Genomic DNA, 16,866 nt, shown 5'->3' on the forward strand with positions numbered 1-16,866 from the left:
AAATGTCCAGCAATTATTTTAGCTGTTAACCGAACTGCTAATTATAAAACTTAACTATAATGGTAGTGATCTTTTATCTCTTACGACAGATAAATTAATGGACTTCCTCACACTAATGCCGCACCCTGTATATTGTTAAATCTTTGGGTTCGTGGTTTAGAATAACTACCGTTCGGCTATACTACAAGAAATGTCAGAACAAAATATGTATTTCGGTAAATATCAAATTTGAACTCTGCCTTAGCGTGAAGAAGAAAAGAAATAGGTATTCTTTAAAGATACTGAAATAGAAACTGACATATAGGTATTAGATTTCGAAAGAATTGAACGTTGTGTTGGTAGGAGATATGAAGTCTGACTTAAAGGATGGTGTGCTTTTTATTTGCGTGAATTTAGTATCAGGAAAATTGTTCCCAAACTGAAATGTTTAGATTGTATTCAATGTTTATTTTAACCACAATCCGATCATTCTTATGCCTCTATTGGCGAATTTGGCAGGTTAGCAAATTTAAAAAATATTGGTGAGTTAGTGACTACGACACAAGACACTTCAGATTGTAGGACACACAGAAAAAGCTTGTTCTTGGCAATAGGTAACTTCAAAAATGTTTTGTGTATTTATGCTAAAATAGTCAATGGCATTGTTCTGTCTCTAGTAAATAATATTCATTCATGCAATGTTTTCTCTTTATGTACTGAAGTAGTAAACTTCAGTTGTCACCATATCGAGCTAATTAGGATGGTTAGCCGTGAATACCTTATGGTTAGACTATATGCACTGGGAAAACAGAGGACTAAAAAAGTAAATGCTACTTTAAAAAGACAAGTAACTAAATGTATATCATTCAGTATTTTTATTCTATTCTTGAACTTTGTATATAAAACCCAAATTGTTTTGTTAATATACCTACATTATTGTAATGTATAATAAAAATAAATATCCAAATTCAACGATCAACAATTTTTTTTATTAAAATTGATTTACTAAATTGTGTTAGAAATTTCAAACAGTGTTGTCGTGGTCTATCTGTTCAATTTTTTTCTTGCTGGGTTTTAAATTCAGGTCTCAATCAAAATGGACGACATTCAACATGATAAATGTCATTCAACCCATCTAGACCTAAGTGTGTCATTAAACCCATAGGAATTTGATGAATCAAGTCCCAAACTTCATTATTTAATGATAAAAATCATAAATAAAACTGTAATAAGCGATAGGTATCTTTCAATTTTTTTTTATATTCAGTTAAGTTTAATTTTCAAATTCTTGCACACTTATTTTTTTCTGCATAAACCTAGCGCCCTCTAGTTTGCTTCAATTGTGTCTTAATAAGATCATAGCCTTGATTGAAATTATACAATATTTCAATCAACGATCATGGGGAGTTCAACCTCTCGGTTATTTAATAGAACTCTGTAAGAGTTAGTTATTCTTTTTGAGTAGCTACGCCATAGTGAACTGTACCAATAAACTCGAGAGTATATGTTTCGTTAAGAGAGGACGCCGCGTGAACAATTTCGGTATACCTAGTTTTAAATTTAAATTTTGTTTAAGCCAAAGGATGGAACGATGGAAGTGACATTGTATTCCAAATTGTTTTTAAATATATACAGGGTGGTCCTTAAGTAATTGTACAAAAAGAAACAGTAGATTCTACACTTTAAAATATTACGATTTAAGCCAAATTGCTTTAATAAAATGTTGATATTAAGAAAGATACAGGGTGTTAAAGTGCAAAATTAAAATTTTATTTTTCGCTATAACTTTTATGTTTGTAAACATTTATGTATAAAAATTTACAACTGGGTACTTTTAAATATGAGAAATTATAATTTGATGCACACTTTATTGTAACTGATAGAGGGCGCCACTTATGCCACATATGTGGTATAAACTTGCACTTAACTTTTTTGCTCTTTAAGTTACCTGTAACTCTTAGTTTATTCTATTATTATAAACTAAGAGTTACACAACGAGCCATGGAACGTGCAATGCTGAATGTGAGCCTCCGAGACCACATAACAAACCGACAAATCAGGCAAAGATCAGGAGTTCAAGACGTCATCGAAAGAACCACGAGACTTAAGTGGAACTGGGCAGGACACTTAGCCAGAATACAAGATGGACGATGGACAAGACGAATTATGGAATGGAGGCCCAGAAATTATAAAAGAAGCCGAGGACGACCACCGACTAGATGGACCGACGACATAAAAAGAGTAGCGGGAAACTGGCTACAAGCGGCCCAGTGTAGAGAACACTGGAAAGAACTGAGGGAGGCCTATGTCCAGCAGTGGACGGGATTGGCTGATTGATGAAAGTTACCTGTATTTGGGATAAAAAATATTAAAGATACATTATTTTAACAAAAAAATGGTATTCTTGTTAATAACTTTAAAACTCAACAGTTTTTGAGATAATCGCATTTTAAAAATCAGCTGCATAATTCTGATCTGAGGCAATTACTCCAGACAACGAAGAAAAAATAGACAAAAACATTAATACTTCTGAATTTTGGTATAAAATACCTTTAACTTAAGTTAATAGTTAACGAAATATTAAATAAAATAAATATATCAGCAGGATAATTAATAATATGATTTGACAAAATAACAGAATAATAGGATTTTACATCAAACATTTTACGTTTTATGTTAAATTAATGTCATAATCAAACATTTTATTTAAAACCAAATTAAGAAATAGTTAAACTAAATAACATAACATTTTGCCAAAGTAAGTGTTCGATATGTCATTCATTTTCTTTAATTCATTTGTCAATATATTCCATAAAACATCGTCTCATATTAAATAGCATCATTGGTTCTAAAGAAACTGCTGCAGTATTTATTTCTTCCCATAGTTGGTTGCGAATGTTCATGGCATTCTTATAGACATGTTGTTTTAATGCGCCCCATACACCAAAATCAAGCGGATTAAATTCGGGGCTACGTGGTGGCTATAATGTATAATGGATGAATATATTATTTTGGATACATATCCAAATCTTATGGTATATTATGGAACTACATATTATTTGTCGCAGAAGTTAAATAATGTATTAAACTGTGATGTATCTCGTTCATTGGTTACTTATATACACACGGAATAACCTATCGATGTATATATTAAGTTACAGCTTACGAGTAACTATAATTACATCTCGAACAAATGGACTATTATGATTTACTAACGAACTAATATTATGCTGAACTAAATTGCCTGTGTGTTTACTATATTTATAACAATATTAGTTATTAGGACAATGATGATGTTTTTGTAAAAATGCTGGGTCTTTCAGGTTACATTTGTAGCAAAAGTATTATAAAACAGGACACATATGTGTTATTCAATACCTGTGCTCTAGTTTCTATTTGTCCTAATAAAAATGGGGTGAACAATTTACGTAGTGAATAATAAGTATTATTTTCGAATTTTTTATAAATTAAATAATTATATCAATATCTCACCACAGTGTCAAGGAATATGACTACCACGACCAATCCAACGTTCAGAAAAGTTTTATTTAAGTATGTTCTAACTGCCTTCTCTCTAGAATGTGATTTTTGGCATTTTACAATATAGAAAAAGTAATACAACGCCATTATAGAAACTTAAGAAGCGATAGCAAAGGGAAATTGTAAACATGATGACGGCCAACGTCTGAATACGGCACCTAAAGAAGAAGATGAAATATATTTTCTCCAATAAGACATTTACCACCCATAACAAAGCATTTTGTGATGTTAAATTATTATCTTTGGGTTGTTTTAATAAGAATAAACTACGAATTATGCTTATCTAGAGGTATTCAGTGTTTTACTGCACAAATATCAAACTAAGAATTATTGTGCAACTGACTTATAAAATCCATTTATCTCGAAAACGGTTGAATTTTCAGGTTACTAGCAAGTATACCTTTTCTTTGTAAAAATAATGTATCTTTAATATTTTTTAAGATAAATAGAGCTAACTTAAAGAGCAAAAAAGTTAAGCGCAAATTTATGCCACACATGTGGCATATGTGGCGCCCTCTATTAGTTACAGTAAAGTAAGTATAAAATTTTAAATTATCCTACTTAAAACCATTCAACTGTAAATTTTTGTCCAAAAACATTTACAAACATAAAAGTTATAGCGAAAAATAAAATTTTAAATTTCCACTTTAACACCCTGTATCTTTCTTAATATCAACATTTTATTAAAGCAAGTTGGCTTAAATCTTATATATATATATATATATATATATATATATATATATATATATATATATATATATATATATATATAATACATACGTATATGTAAACATATCTACTTAATATATTCACTACACTTATTGTCAGCTAATAGTTTAGGTTTTGAGTAGTTCTTTATTTCTTTCGAAAGCTTGATAACCGTTCTGAATTCTGCGATGAATTCGGTAGTTACTTGCTTCTTTTTCTCTTGGCATCCCTAAGTAGTGAAATTGAGCTACTTTTTTAAACTTGTAGGTATCAATTTTCAATCTCATGTATTTCATTTTGTTCCATTTATTTCTAATCCCTGTTTTACTTCAATATGCAGATTGTTTATAGTGTTTTTTTAATTATATTTGCCTTCCTGGTATAATCTTTTACTTACCTGCATAAGCAATTATGTGTTTTATTCAGTATTAGGTTCGTTTCATTTAATTTTGTTTCTCTGAAAACATATTCTTACATGATATTGAAAGAGGTGGGAGAGATTAGGTGTTCTTGTTTTATTTGATTATTGATTTTGAATACTCTAATTTTATTTACTATAATTTAATCTTTAATTCAAGAAGCAAATTTCTAGACAGGATTTATATTTTTTGATACCTTTTTTATTTCAGATATATTCATTAAAAATCGAAGAAAGGCTAAAAGAAAAGATACACAAGTGTAGTAAGGCTTGCTTTGTTGAACGGCGGTAAAGGGTATATGTATACGAAAGCGTGTTTGAACGGTGTTAAAGAAAATATTTTTAAATTATTATGTTTACACAGCTCGTCGTTAACCCCGTACACTCCTATAATGGTTACTTTATATACATGTATTTTTAAGTCCTTTTTTATAATTCGTTCATCGATTGATTTCTACGTTGTTATAAAAGCCTTAAGCGTCTACGAGTGAAAAGAGCTACTCCCTGCTGCACTCTTTTATCTTTAGGTACGTTGCTATAGGAGAGATTATATCTTCCAAGACTTTCTGAACCATTTCCTTTCTTGTTAGTTTTGCTAAGTATTGCGATGTCTACCTTTAATTTCTTTATTTTAAGAAGTACCTTTGGTATAATATTTGTTTGTATGTTTCAAGTACCAGAAATCATTCCTGCTTTCGTAGCTTAATCGATTTCATTTAAAGCAATCTTTTTCGAAACTTTTGAACAGGGTTTTTTTATCAAATATGTTTTTCTTTCATAGCCTAGGGAGCTGGCCTACCGCTGCAACCCTTCTCCTTTTTCCTTTATACAGATATGGGATCAGCAGTAATAGCTGTAAAGCTACTCAATACATTCCACAACGCTTTTAAGTGTAGTCGATTATTGATCGTGAATATCGTGTTTTTTAGTTAATGTATAAATCAATACTTAAAGTTTATGTGAAAGTAACCGTTCATATTTCGGAATTCGTTCTGGCCGCATGTATCTTTTAATCTTTTTCTGTTGAGTAATTCAATTGTCTTCTCATATATATATATATATATATATATATATATATATATATATATATATATAACATATATATATATACATATATATATATATACATATATATATATATACATATATATATATATATATATATATATATATATATATACCTATATATATATATATATATATATATATATATATATATATATATATATATATATATATATACCTATATATATATATATATATATATATATTCATTTTTATCATTAATAGCTTTATATGACGTTAAGTATTATCTGAGCTGGCAGTATACCATAATGGAGCTTTCGTTATGGGTGCTACGTTTATTTGTAACTACTTGGTATAGGTCGTCATATCGACCTATCTCGTTTGATTCGTATCGCTATAGTTTAGTTTCCGTAATAACTACTACATACTGTCTATATTGATTTTGTTTAGACCTTCTGTAATGGTGGTACTAGAGTGATTTAGCTATCGTGCATAATGTGAGACGAGATCTCCTTAATTTTCTCGTTGACAAACTTAACACACTGTGTCAATAATATACTTTTAATAATATCTTAACTACATGCTTTTTTCACAATGTTTAAAGGACGCTCGTCGATAGACACGCGGCAAATATAAATATTGACCTCGTTTTTCGTGTATATCCCGGTATTATTTTTAATATTTAGTTCATGTTATTGACATTCGACATTTCAAATGTATACAGACAGCAAATAAAAGACCAAATAAGGACAAAAAACTTAGAAGAATAAGTAGATATAAACCAACTATGGGCAAATATACAACATATTGTGTTACAGAAATCGGTTGAAATATTATGCAAAACCAATTCAGAAAAAAGAAATCATTGGTTTGATCATGAGTGCCAAATGGCCACAAATAGAAAGAACGCGGCATATCAGAAAACTGTTGACGCAGGTTGTATACAAAGACAAAAATGAAGAATACAGACGTCTTAGAAGAGAGAAAAACATATCCATCGACGTAAGAAGAGAGAATACGAACAAAACACTCTCAGTGAGATACAAAGTTTATTCGATAAAAATGAAACGAGGAAATACTACAAATCCTTAAATACTAGCCGTCGAGAATTTAAACCACGATTAAAAATGTGTAAAGACATGAGACAAAGAAATTATACATGATAAAAACTCAGTTCTTGACATGTGGGCACAATCCTTAAGCGAACATCTAAATATAAACGATATTGAAGGAGATTACAATATAGAAAATCAACAAAATCTACAACGTCAACTACACAGTGAAGACTCAACAAGAGAAGAAGTGTCAAATGCGATCCTAAAACTCGAAGACAATAAAACCCCAGGAATCAATGAAATCTATTCGGAAATGTATAAAAAAGGTGGAGATCAACTTTTTGCAGCAATTCATAAACTAATAGTACTTATATGGCAGAATGAATGGGAAAATCAGAAAAGTGGTTAAAGGGAATAATATGTCCGTTGCATAAAAAGGGTGATCAACTGGAGTGTAAGAACTATAGACGCATTCCTCTGTTAGCATCTGCGTATAAAATCTTCGGCAATGTATTATTTGAAAGACTTAAACATTTTACAAAGAATATTGTTGGTCAATTTCAATGCGGATTTACTGCTGAAAAGTCAACTACACATCAAATTCAAGCACATTGGGCAGATTCTAGAAAAGTCACCAAAATATAACATAGATACATACCATCTCTTCATTGACTTCAAAGCAACCAATGACAGTGTGAAAAGAACTACATTATATAATGCAATGATAGACTTTGTGATCCCACCTAAGGTAGATAAGTTGACCCAACTAACAATGCAAGTTGACCAAACTAAGCTCATGCGTTAGAATTGCAGGAGAATACTTTACGTTCTTAGACATTCACAATGGTTTAAAACAAGGGAACGCGGTGCCGTGTCTCCTCTTTAATATTGCCTTGGAAAAGGCAATCAGACAATTAAATATTAGAATTAATGGAACTATTTTTGATACATCGACGCAAATTCTCGCATTCGCTGTCGATATAGTTGTAATAGGCCGAAGTATAAGAGATATTATGCAGTGTTTTACAAGGCTTGCGGATGCAGCAAGTGAATCAGGACTTGTGGTAAACGAGGAAAAAACCAAATATATGTTGGTTTTTAAAAACCCTCGAAATATCCAACATAGAATTCAAATTAACAACCATACCTTTGAGCAAGTCAAAGAATTTACATATCTTGGATCGCTAGTAAACGCAACAAACACGACAAGCGACAAAATAAAAAGACGCATAGCAATAGCAAACAGAACTGTTCACGGTCTCCAGAAAAATTTAAAAAATAAAAATATAAAACGTGCAGTAAAGCTTAATACATATATACAAGACCTTAATAAGACTGGTTTTGGTATATGGGGCTGAAAAGGGACCTTATATCAAAATAATGAAAGACTTCTTGGTATTTTTGAGAGAAAAATTATTAGAAAGATTTTTGGGGCCGTAAATGAAAATGGTCTATGGCGTCGAATATACAACTTTGAACTATGTCAGTTATACACCGATCCAGATATTGTGAAATTCTTTAAAGTGTAGAGACTTAATGTGCTGAACATATTGCTAGGATGTCAGATCACGAATACACGAAGAGATCAACATTTTCAAAACCAGAAGGCACAAGAAGCAGAGGACGACCACGAATGAGATGGATTGATGATGTGAAAATAGACCTCCAGATTGTAAGGTTAAGAAGATGGAGGAAAGTTGACAGAAATCGACAGAAGTGGCGACTTCTTTGTGAGTAGGCCAAGATCCACAACGGATTTTCGAGCCACTCATGATGATTGTTATAAAAACTACTTCTGCGTAGTCACTAGATTTTATCGTCTAATAGACCAGAGTTAAGAGTGTGGAAATAACTAAAATAAACATTTATTTTTGATGAAAAAGGACTTGTTTAAAAACTATCTCTATTTCTGATACAAGGAATGGACATACCTTCTACATACTTCTATGCCTTCTTAAATTTTCTTGAGATTCTTTGGACTTTTTATGTTGCAAAAATCACTATTTTATATCGTAGCATTTTTCGTCGTCGTGTATAAGTCCTGTTACGAGGCTGAATTTTTGGGATTTTACTATTCTAGATTGTTGATGAGTAAGAAGAAGTTAAATCAATGCTTCAAACTTTGACTTAAAGAGCCGTTTGATTTTAAAGTATTCTTTCTTTTAGATGTTTACTTTCACCGTTGTCTACCGTTGGTATTTTATTTCCTACATACCGCCAAATTATTTTGGTATGATCTGCCACGTGGAGATTCGTTTTATACTTCTTGGTTTATCCTGTAATAGAAGGAGTTTTAAGGCTAACTCAAGAGAGCTCCTTTTATTACTTTTGAATGGCTCAATAATTCATTGGCCATTTGTTTGAATGGCTCAGTAATATACATAGAAAGAACTTTCTGTTGATGCTCATCTTACTTCTAGTACTAAAATCAATCAGCAATTTTTTTTATTGCTTACTAGGTTAGTTGTATCTATGTTTACTTCATTATAACTGTCAAATAAAAATTTATTTTTCTTGTTACTGAAGCGTTTTCCAAATAAATTTTAAGTAATTTGGTACAGACAGATTCATCTTTCATTGTTTATCATGCACCTACAGTTGAAATTTCATAATATTATAATATCGCATATCCACTTCCATATATCAATCACATACTAGACAAATTAAAGGCTGCGAAATACATTTCAACACTTGATCTGAAAAACGGGTATTGGCAAATACCACTAGCAGAAGAAAGCAAGCCTTTAACAGCATTCATAGCTCCGGGGAAAGGTTTATTTCAATTCAGAGTCCTTCCTTTCGGACTACACGCAGCTTCAGCCACATTCCAACGCCTATTGGATTCAGTTATAGGACCAGAAATGGAACCCTACGCGTTCGCTTACCTAGACGACATCATAGTTCTAGGAGAAACATTCGAAGAACACTTGCAAAATTTAAAACAAGTCTTCAAAAGGTTACAAAACGCAAAGCTAAGAATTAATTTAGAAAAATGCGAGTTCTGCAAAGACGAAATTGTATACTTCGGCCACGTAGTCAATAGAAAAGGAATCAAAAGCGACGAAAACAAGGTTAAAGCCATAATCCAATACCCAGCCCCAAAATCTATCAAACAACTAAGAAAATTCCTGGGAATCACATCTTGGTACAAGCGTTTTATTCATGATTATTCTACGATCATAGCACCACTAACACAATTATTAACAAAGAAACATAAGTGGAATTGGGGCGCAGAACAATCGATTGCTTTCGAGAAAATAAAAAAATTACTTACACAGGCTCCCGTACTGATTTGTCCAGATTTTACCAAGAGATTCTTTCTCCAAACAGATGCATCAGACTACGATCTCGGAGTAGCTCTGATCCAAAAAGACGAACAAGGACACGATCGAGTCATAGCTTACGCCAGCAGATCTTTATCAAATGCGGAAAAAACTACAGTGTAACAGAAAAAGAACTACTAGCCATTGTATATGGAATAGAGAAAATGCGTCCATACTTGGAAGGCTATCAGTTTTCAGTCGTAACTGATTACCAGAGTTTAAAATACCTACAATCAATAGAAAATCCGTCAGGAAGATTTACCAGATGGGCCATTGCTTTACAACAGTTCGATTTCGACGTCATCTACCGCAAAGGAACGCAGAATCATTTAGCTGACGCACTCTCCCGAGAACCAGTAGACGCAATTAGTACTGTTACACTTGGAGAACTACAAAATGATTGGTACAAAAAGAAAATAGAGGAGGTGAAAAACAACCCACAAAGATTCCCAGATTATATGATAAAAGACAGTCAACTATACCGACATTTCTGGGATAAATATGACTACAAAGAAACAGAGTTATCTAATCCGTGGAAGCTCTGTATTCCATCAAATAAACAAAAACAGCTAATATCCAAAAACCATGATACGACAACGTCCGGACATTTAGGCATAGCCAAAACAATTGCAAGACTGGCACGAAAATACTACTGGCCTAACATGTTTAGAGATACAGCAAAGTTCGTCAGAAATTTTCACAGCTGTCAAATATACAAACCCTCACAACAACAAACTCCCGGAAAAATATATTCAACCTCAATCCCAGAACGACCATGGCATACCGTCACCACCGACATGATTGCACCACTGCCAAGATCAAGCAAAGGCAACCTCTACGCAATCGTTTTTTAAGACACTTTTTCGAAATGGGTAGAGATTGTCCCAGTAAGACGAGCCACAGCCAGTGTTGTGTGTCAAGCTCTAAAAGATAAAATAATAATGAAATTCGGATGTTCGACCAAACTCATCTCAGATAATGCAACTTCGTACGAAAACAGAGAATTCAAAAGTTTACTAAAAGAATTTAACATCGAAAAACACGAGATACCGCTATATTCACCACAGAACAACCCAGTCAAAAGAACAAACAGAGTAATCAAGTCAATGATAGCCCAATTCTGCGATAAAAATCACAAGAAATGGGACACGTACATACCAGAACTGACTTTTGCTATTAACTCCGCAAAGCATGACTCCACCGGATTCTCTCCAGCTTATTTAAATTTCGGCCACGAACTAGACATACCCAGTAAGTTAGTAGATACGCCTAATCCATCCGACATAATCCCACCATCGTGCAAGTGGAACAAATTAAGAGAGACATTCGACTTAGTGAAAATAAATTTGGCCAAAGCTTTCACATCACAAAGCCACTACTACAATCTGCGCCGCAGAGAATGGACACCAAAGATCGGCGACAAGGTCATGAGAAAGGTTTACAACATTTCTTACGCTGCCAAACAACTAAACGCCAAATTAGCTCCTAAATTCTCCGGTCCATATACTATTCACAAAGTATTATCAAAAGTAATTTTTCAGTTGAAAGACGCAACGGGAAAAACAGTCAACAAAGTTCACAATAAAGATTTGAAACCGGCTCACGACGATAACATATCCCAACCAAACACAACCACTACCTTAACCATCCCCACCACCCTTTTTATCGCAAGTTATAAGACAACACGCTTGTATTGCAGGAACAGTATGGAAAACAGCCCTCTGCCAGACAGCCCTATTAGAAGACCACCGCTGACTACAGGCAAAAACTGCGAAATAACAAACAGCCCTGCGTTCCACCAAATGGAAGACATTTTGGAAATTCCAGAAATAATGACCCCGTTATCGGACAGTTTTGCACTACTACTCACTCCAGAGCCGAGAGTGCGAATATATTATAGCAACCCCAAAAGAAAATTCAAATACAGAGGCACATATGGGGCTAACACAATTGAATAAACCCATAACATCAGTAAAAGTGTCTATACCTCTCCTGCCACCAAATTTGAAAGGAAAAGGATCATACCGCCTAAGACTGACAGCAACAAACACGATCCGGTAAGGTACAACCGCGAGTGTTAGTGCTAGTAAGTGAGGTAGTTGTCGTGCGGAAGACGTTTTTGGTTTTACGTAGTTGAATATGTAATTGGCTATATGTATATGGTATTTATTATGTTAAAAAGATGTTTTGTTTTATATTTTTATAGTTGTAAGTTGTATATAGGAAAGGGCTATAGTTAAAAATTTTGTTCAAAATTTTTCTTTAGGAGAGGGGGATGTGACGATAATATATTTTATCGTCTAGAGTACGCCTATGTATTAAACAAAACATGTTTTTGTTCCGTCTCGAATAATATAAAAGTCGAAACTGAAAGACAGCTAACCATTCTCGACGCGTTGAGTTGAGAATATCTGACCTTGGGGACAGGTGCGTTGAATGTGTCCCAAATCCTTCCGAACCCAGTCGATCTGGCGCGTTGAGCGAGATTGACAATCCTTCCTCTGACTGCGTCAATCTGGTGCGTTGAACGATTTTGGCGTATTCTTTCTATCTGGTGTGTTGAACTAGGTAGACATCCTTATCCCTGTCCAAGTACTCGCACTGCGTTGAGGTACGAGTACGACTTCAATTCCTCTATCGCCGTATTTTGGTATCGTCACATCCATCTATCGAAATAAATAAACAGTACGTCTTTATATTCGAACATTGTATTTAGTGGGTACTTAACGATAATTACTTTTTGTATATGTAAATCCGAAATAAATGCCATACGATCGAATCCTGTTTTTCTCTGGCTGAATTATACTACCTGATATCGTATAAGGGCAAATAAAATAAATTGATAACTATGAAAATAAACAATATATTAAATACTTAAATATTTATAACAACAGGTTGCCTCCATATATATTATAATACTTGTGGGATGGGAATTTTGAAAAATGTTGATTGTCATATCCAAAAATTGCATCATATTTTTTACTTTCACACACAGTGTTTTTAACTAATACGTCAATAGGTGCAAAAAATACTCTAAAGTTTATGTCGTTGAAGTCTAAAGAAGCTAACAGAAAATCAGACATTCTGTCAGATATTACCCACAAATTTCTGTTTCTGTCAACCTTAACATCAGCCGGAAAAATTAAACCTTTATCATCTTTGTCGACGACACCATGGTTTCTTGATATATAAGGAGTCTCAGAGTTCCAACAACCAACTGCATTTTGATCAATTAAATTGAAAAACTGAATACCATCTTCATCCATAACTCTAGATGTTGTATGAGAATCAGGACCTCTTTCATTTAAAGGATAAAATTCTTTCCAACTATCTTCAACCTTGGAACTGTTTTGTAAAGTTTTGGTGGAAACAACAAACTCTCTGTGAGATGCGAGAGGACTAAAGTACAAAAGTCTGTAACCATCAGGTTGCACTGGCGTTAAACTTAAACCAAAAACTCCTTCTTCGCCCCACTGGAAGTTTAGGTTGTTAATAGTGAAGTCACCTCTTAAGGGATCAGGTAAGAAATAACTGTGGCTAAATCTCCAAGACTTGTTTTCTTTTAAAGAATAAACAATTAGGCCATAACCGAGTTCATCACTAAAATAGGCATGTGCATCATCACATGTGGCACCCAATTCCACCGCAATATTAGCAATGAAAGTATTACTGTTAATATCTTCCGGACGGAACTCGTATCTTCTTATTCTTCTATTCGTCTTTAAATCAAAAATATTTATTGCATACGGACATGGGTTTTGAGTGGTGTTTCCTATGCCAAAGGTGCCAGTGTCAAGAACCCACAGGCGGTCACATTCATCTGCTTTAATCCTGTATACGGTACTTAAACCTTTTTCGCAGTTACCAAGTTCATTGGAGGGAAAATCTGGATACGGAATTAATCGGGGGTTTTTGACTGGACTATTCAACGGAACGTAGTTCAGAGTTGCCGGAATGCCTAAAATAAAAAAAAGTTCAGTATTTTTGATTCAAAAATAAATTATTTTAAAATATTACATAATATTTTTTACATTAACGATATATTCCTTATGATGCATTTATAGAAAGATGTGCTGATTTAAGTGTCTTAATAGGTTAACAATAATGGGGTTAACTTCTTCTTCTTCAAGTGCCATTTCCGCGGCGGAGGTCGGCAATCATCATAGCTATTCGGACTTTTGAGACGGCTGCTCTGAAAAGTTCATTTGATGTACATCCGTACCACTCTCTCAGGTTGCGCAGCCATGACATTCTACGTCTCCCTATGCTTCGCTTTCCTTGGATCTTTCCCTGCATAATCAGTTGGAGCAAGGTGTATTTCTCTTCACGTGTAATATGTCCGAGATATTCTAATTTTCTTTGTTCATCCTTCCCAGAACCTCTTTGTTTGTGACGTGTTCTGTCCATGATATTTTCAGAATTCTTCTGTACACCCACAGCTCAAATGGTTCCGGTTTTTTCATTGATGTCGCATTTAAGGTCCAAGATTCCATTCCATAAAATAAAGTCAAAAAAACATAGCACCTCGCCAACCTAACTCTAAGTTCCAGTTTTAAATCCCTGGTACATAGAACTCTTCTCATTTTGTTGAAATTTGCTCTAGCCTTTTCTATTCTTATTTTTATCTCCTGATTGTAATTATTTGTGGAGTTAATCATTGTTCTCAGGTATGCATATTTGTCCACTTGTTCGACGTTGGTTTCGTTTATTAGAAGAGTCTCGTTATTTCTTTGAGTTTTCGATATTCTCATAAATTTCGTGTTCTTGACATTCATTGTTAGGCCATACTCTTTTCCATACTTTGCTATTCTGGTCACCAGTCTCTGAAGATCTTCAATGCTTTCGGCTAAGATCACAGTGTCGTCCGCATATCTAATGTTGTTAATGGGAACTCCATTTACCTTTATTCCAGCTGTTTCACCCTCAAGAGCTTTTTTCAGGACCTCTTCGGAGTAGGCATTGAAAAGAATTGGCGACAATACGCATCCCTGTCTTACTCCATATCTAATTTCAATTTCTTCTGACAGCTGTTCGTTAACACGTACTTTTGCTCGCTGTTCATAGTATAAATTTGATATGACCCTGAGGTCGTTGTAGTCAATCTTCTTTGATTTCAGGACATTCATTAAATGTTTATGTCGTACTTTATCGAATGCTTTATTATAGTCAATAAAACATGCGTATATATCTTGATTGACGTCCAGGCATCTTTGTATTAGTATATTAAGTGAAAAAAGAGCTTCACGTGTTCCTAGGCCTTTGCGAAAACCAAATTGTGTATTATTAACATCTATGTCCAGTTTGTGATATATTCGGTTATGGATGACTTTAAGTAGTAACTTTAGCGTATGAGACATTAAGCTAATGGTGCGGTAATCGCTGCATTCTCTTGCGTTTTTCTTTTTAGGGAGACAAATAAAAATATATGTTAACCACTCTTTGGGTAATACGCCTGAACTATAAATTTGGTTTAAGAGTGTCACTAAAACATCAATGTGCTTCTCATCTAGAATTTTTAGGATTTCTATAGGAAGCATATCAGGTCCAGGGCTTTTCCCGCTCTTCATTGTTTTTAATCCGTGCAACATTTCTTCTTTTGTAATATATGGACCTATTTCTTATGGGGTTATGGTGTTAACACTTTCTGTTAAATCTTCTCTTGGTCAGCAAATTTAGTGAGTAAAGAGTTTTACATGTTACTGTTTCGTTTCTGTAACCGAAACAATGAAGAATTAAGTCCTTCGGATTTCCATTATACTGCTCAAAGAGACAATGTACAGCTTTAAAACCAGATTGATACTATGAAGACAACCACGGCAAAAAATAACAATAAAAGAAAAATATAAAAAACCCAGGCGAGAATTTAATTACTACAAGAAATATTAGATCTCTTTATCTTCTTCATATGTTAGACCTTAAGGCCTATTGTTTCTGGTCTGATTTAGCAATATTTGCGGTCTTGTTTTCCAGCTATCTTTCCTTCTTTTAGGGGTTTGCCTTGTGGTCTTTTACATTTTGGTTTTTTATCTCTTACTATTCGGGCAAGTCTCTCCCTTCACATTTTGTTAATGTGTTGGTTTCATTCATGTTTCTTTTTGAATTCGGTGTAGATAGAAAAACTATAAACTTAATCGAAGTTTCTTTTAAAAGTATTATACCAAAGGTAAAATTCAGAGCTAAAGTATCAGACCCATTTGAAATCCGTGCAGAGGTCAGACCAGGTGACCAGATTGTTCCTTGACTATTTCACTGTGTCTTAGAAGAGATTATTAGAAAGTGAAAAACAACCATACCGTCAAGATATGATATATAAATTGGACACAACAGAAAGATTCTGAAGGTAAACTCCTTGAACTCCTCCAGGTTTTTGTAAATGACCTGGTTCTAGCTAATAATCTCAATGAAGCTAAAGCTCAATTGCCCATCCTTTAAGCAATTGCCGCAAAACTGGCTTAAAAATTGCATTAAATAAAACTGAACTTAGTTCTAACATAAAGAATTACATAAAAATATAACACAAAAAAGTAAAACAGTTAAATAAGTCTAAATACATTGAAGAGTTTATTACGCCTAATGGTTTAAAGTAGTAAATCTTCAAAATTAGAAGGCGTATTCCATTTGTGAAAAGACATGTATAAAATCAGAAGCTTATCTTTAAACTCTGACTCAATACATTGATCAAGCCGTCAGCCCTATGTGTATCTGAATATTTAAATATGGCAAAAAAGGGTACAAAAACTTGAAATAAAAGGTAGGAAAATTTTGAAAAAAATGTTAGAACCAAATAAAAAAAAGAACAATTTCCCAAAAATGACAA

At 33.5% G+C, this 16,866-nt stretch overlaps 1 protein-coding gene across 3 annotated transcripts in view; it reads right to left on the minus strand.

The window, feature by feature from the left end:
* Nucleotides 1-12,892: 12,892 nt before the first annotated feature.
* The window catches only part of y (L-dopachrome tautomerase yellow), a 98,172-nt gene continuing 94,198 nt past the window's right edge, over nucleotides 12,893-16,866 (minus strand). For all 3 annotated transcript variants that reach the window (XM_072540847.1, XM_072540845.1, XM_072540844.1), the window contains exon 3: nucleotides 12,893-14,007. In XM_072540847.1, coding sequence (XP_072396948.1) covers nucleotides 12,932-14,007 — 1,076 coding nt within the window. In that variant the 3' untranslated portion in view covers nucleotides 12,893-12,931. The remainder of the gene's footprint in view (nucleotides 14,008-16,866) is intronic.

Source organism: Diabrotica undecimpunctata, chromosome 8 (genome assembly GCF_040954645.1).
Source record: "Diabrotica undecimpunctata isolate CICGRU chromosome 8, icDiaUnde3, whole genome shotgun sequence".
In the NCBI taxonomy this organism is placed as follows: domain Eukaryota; kingdom Metazoa; phylum Arthropoda; class Insecta; order Coleoptera; family Chrysomelidae; genus Diabrotica; species Diabrotica undecimpunctata.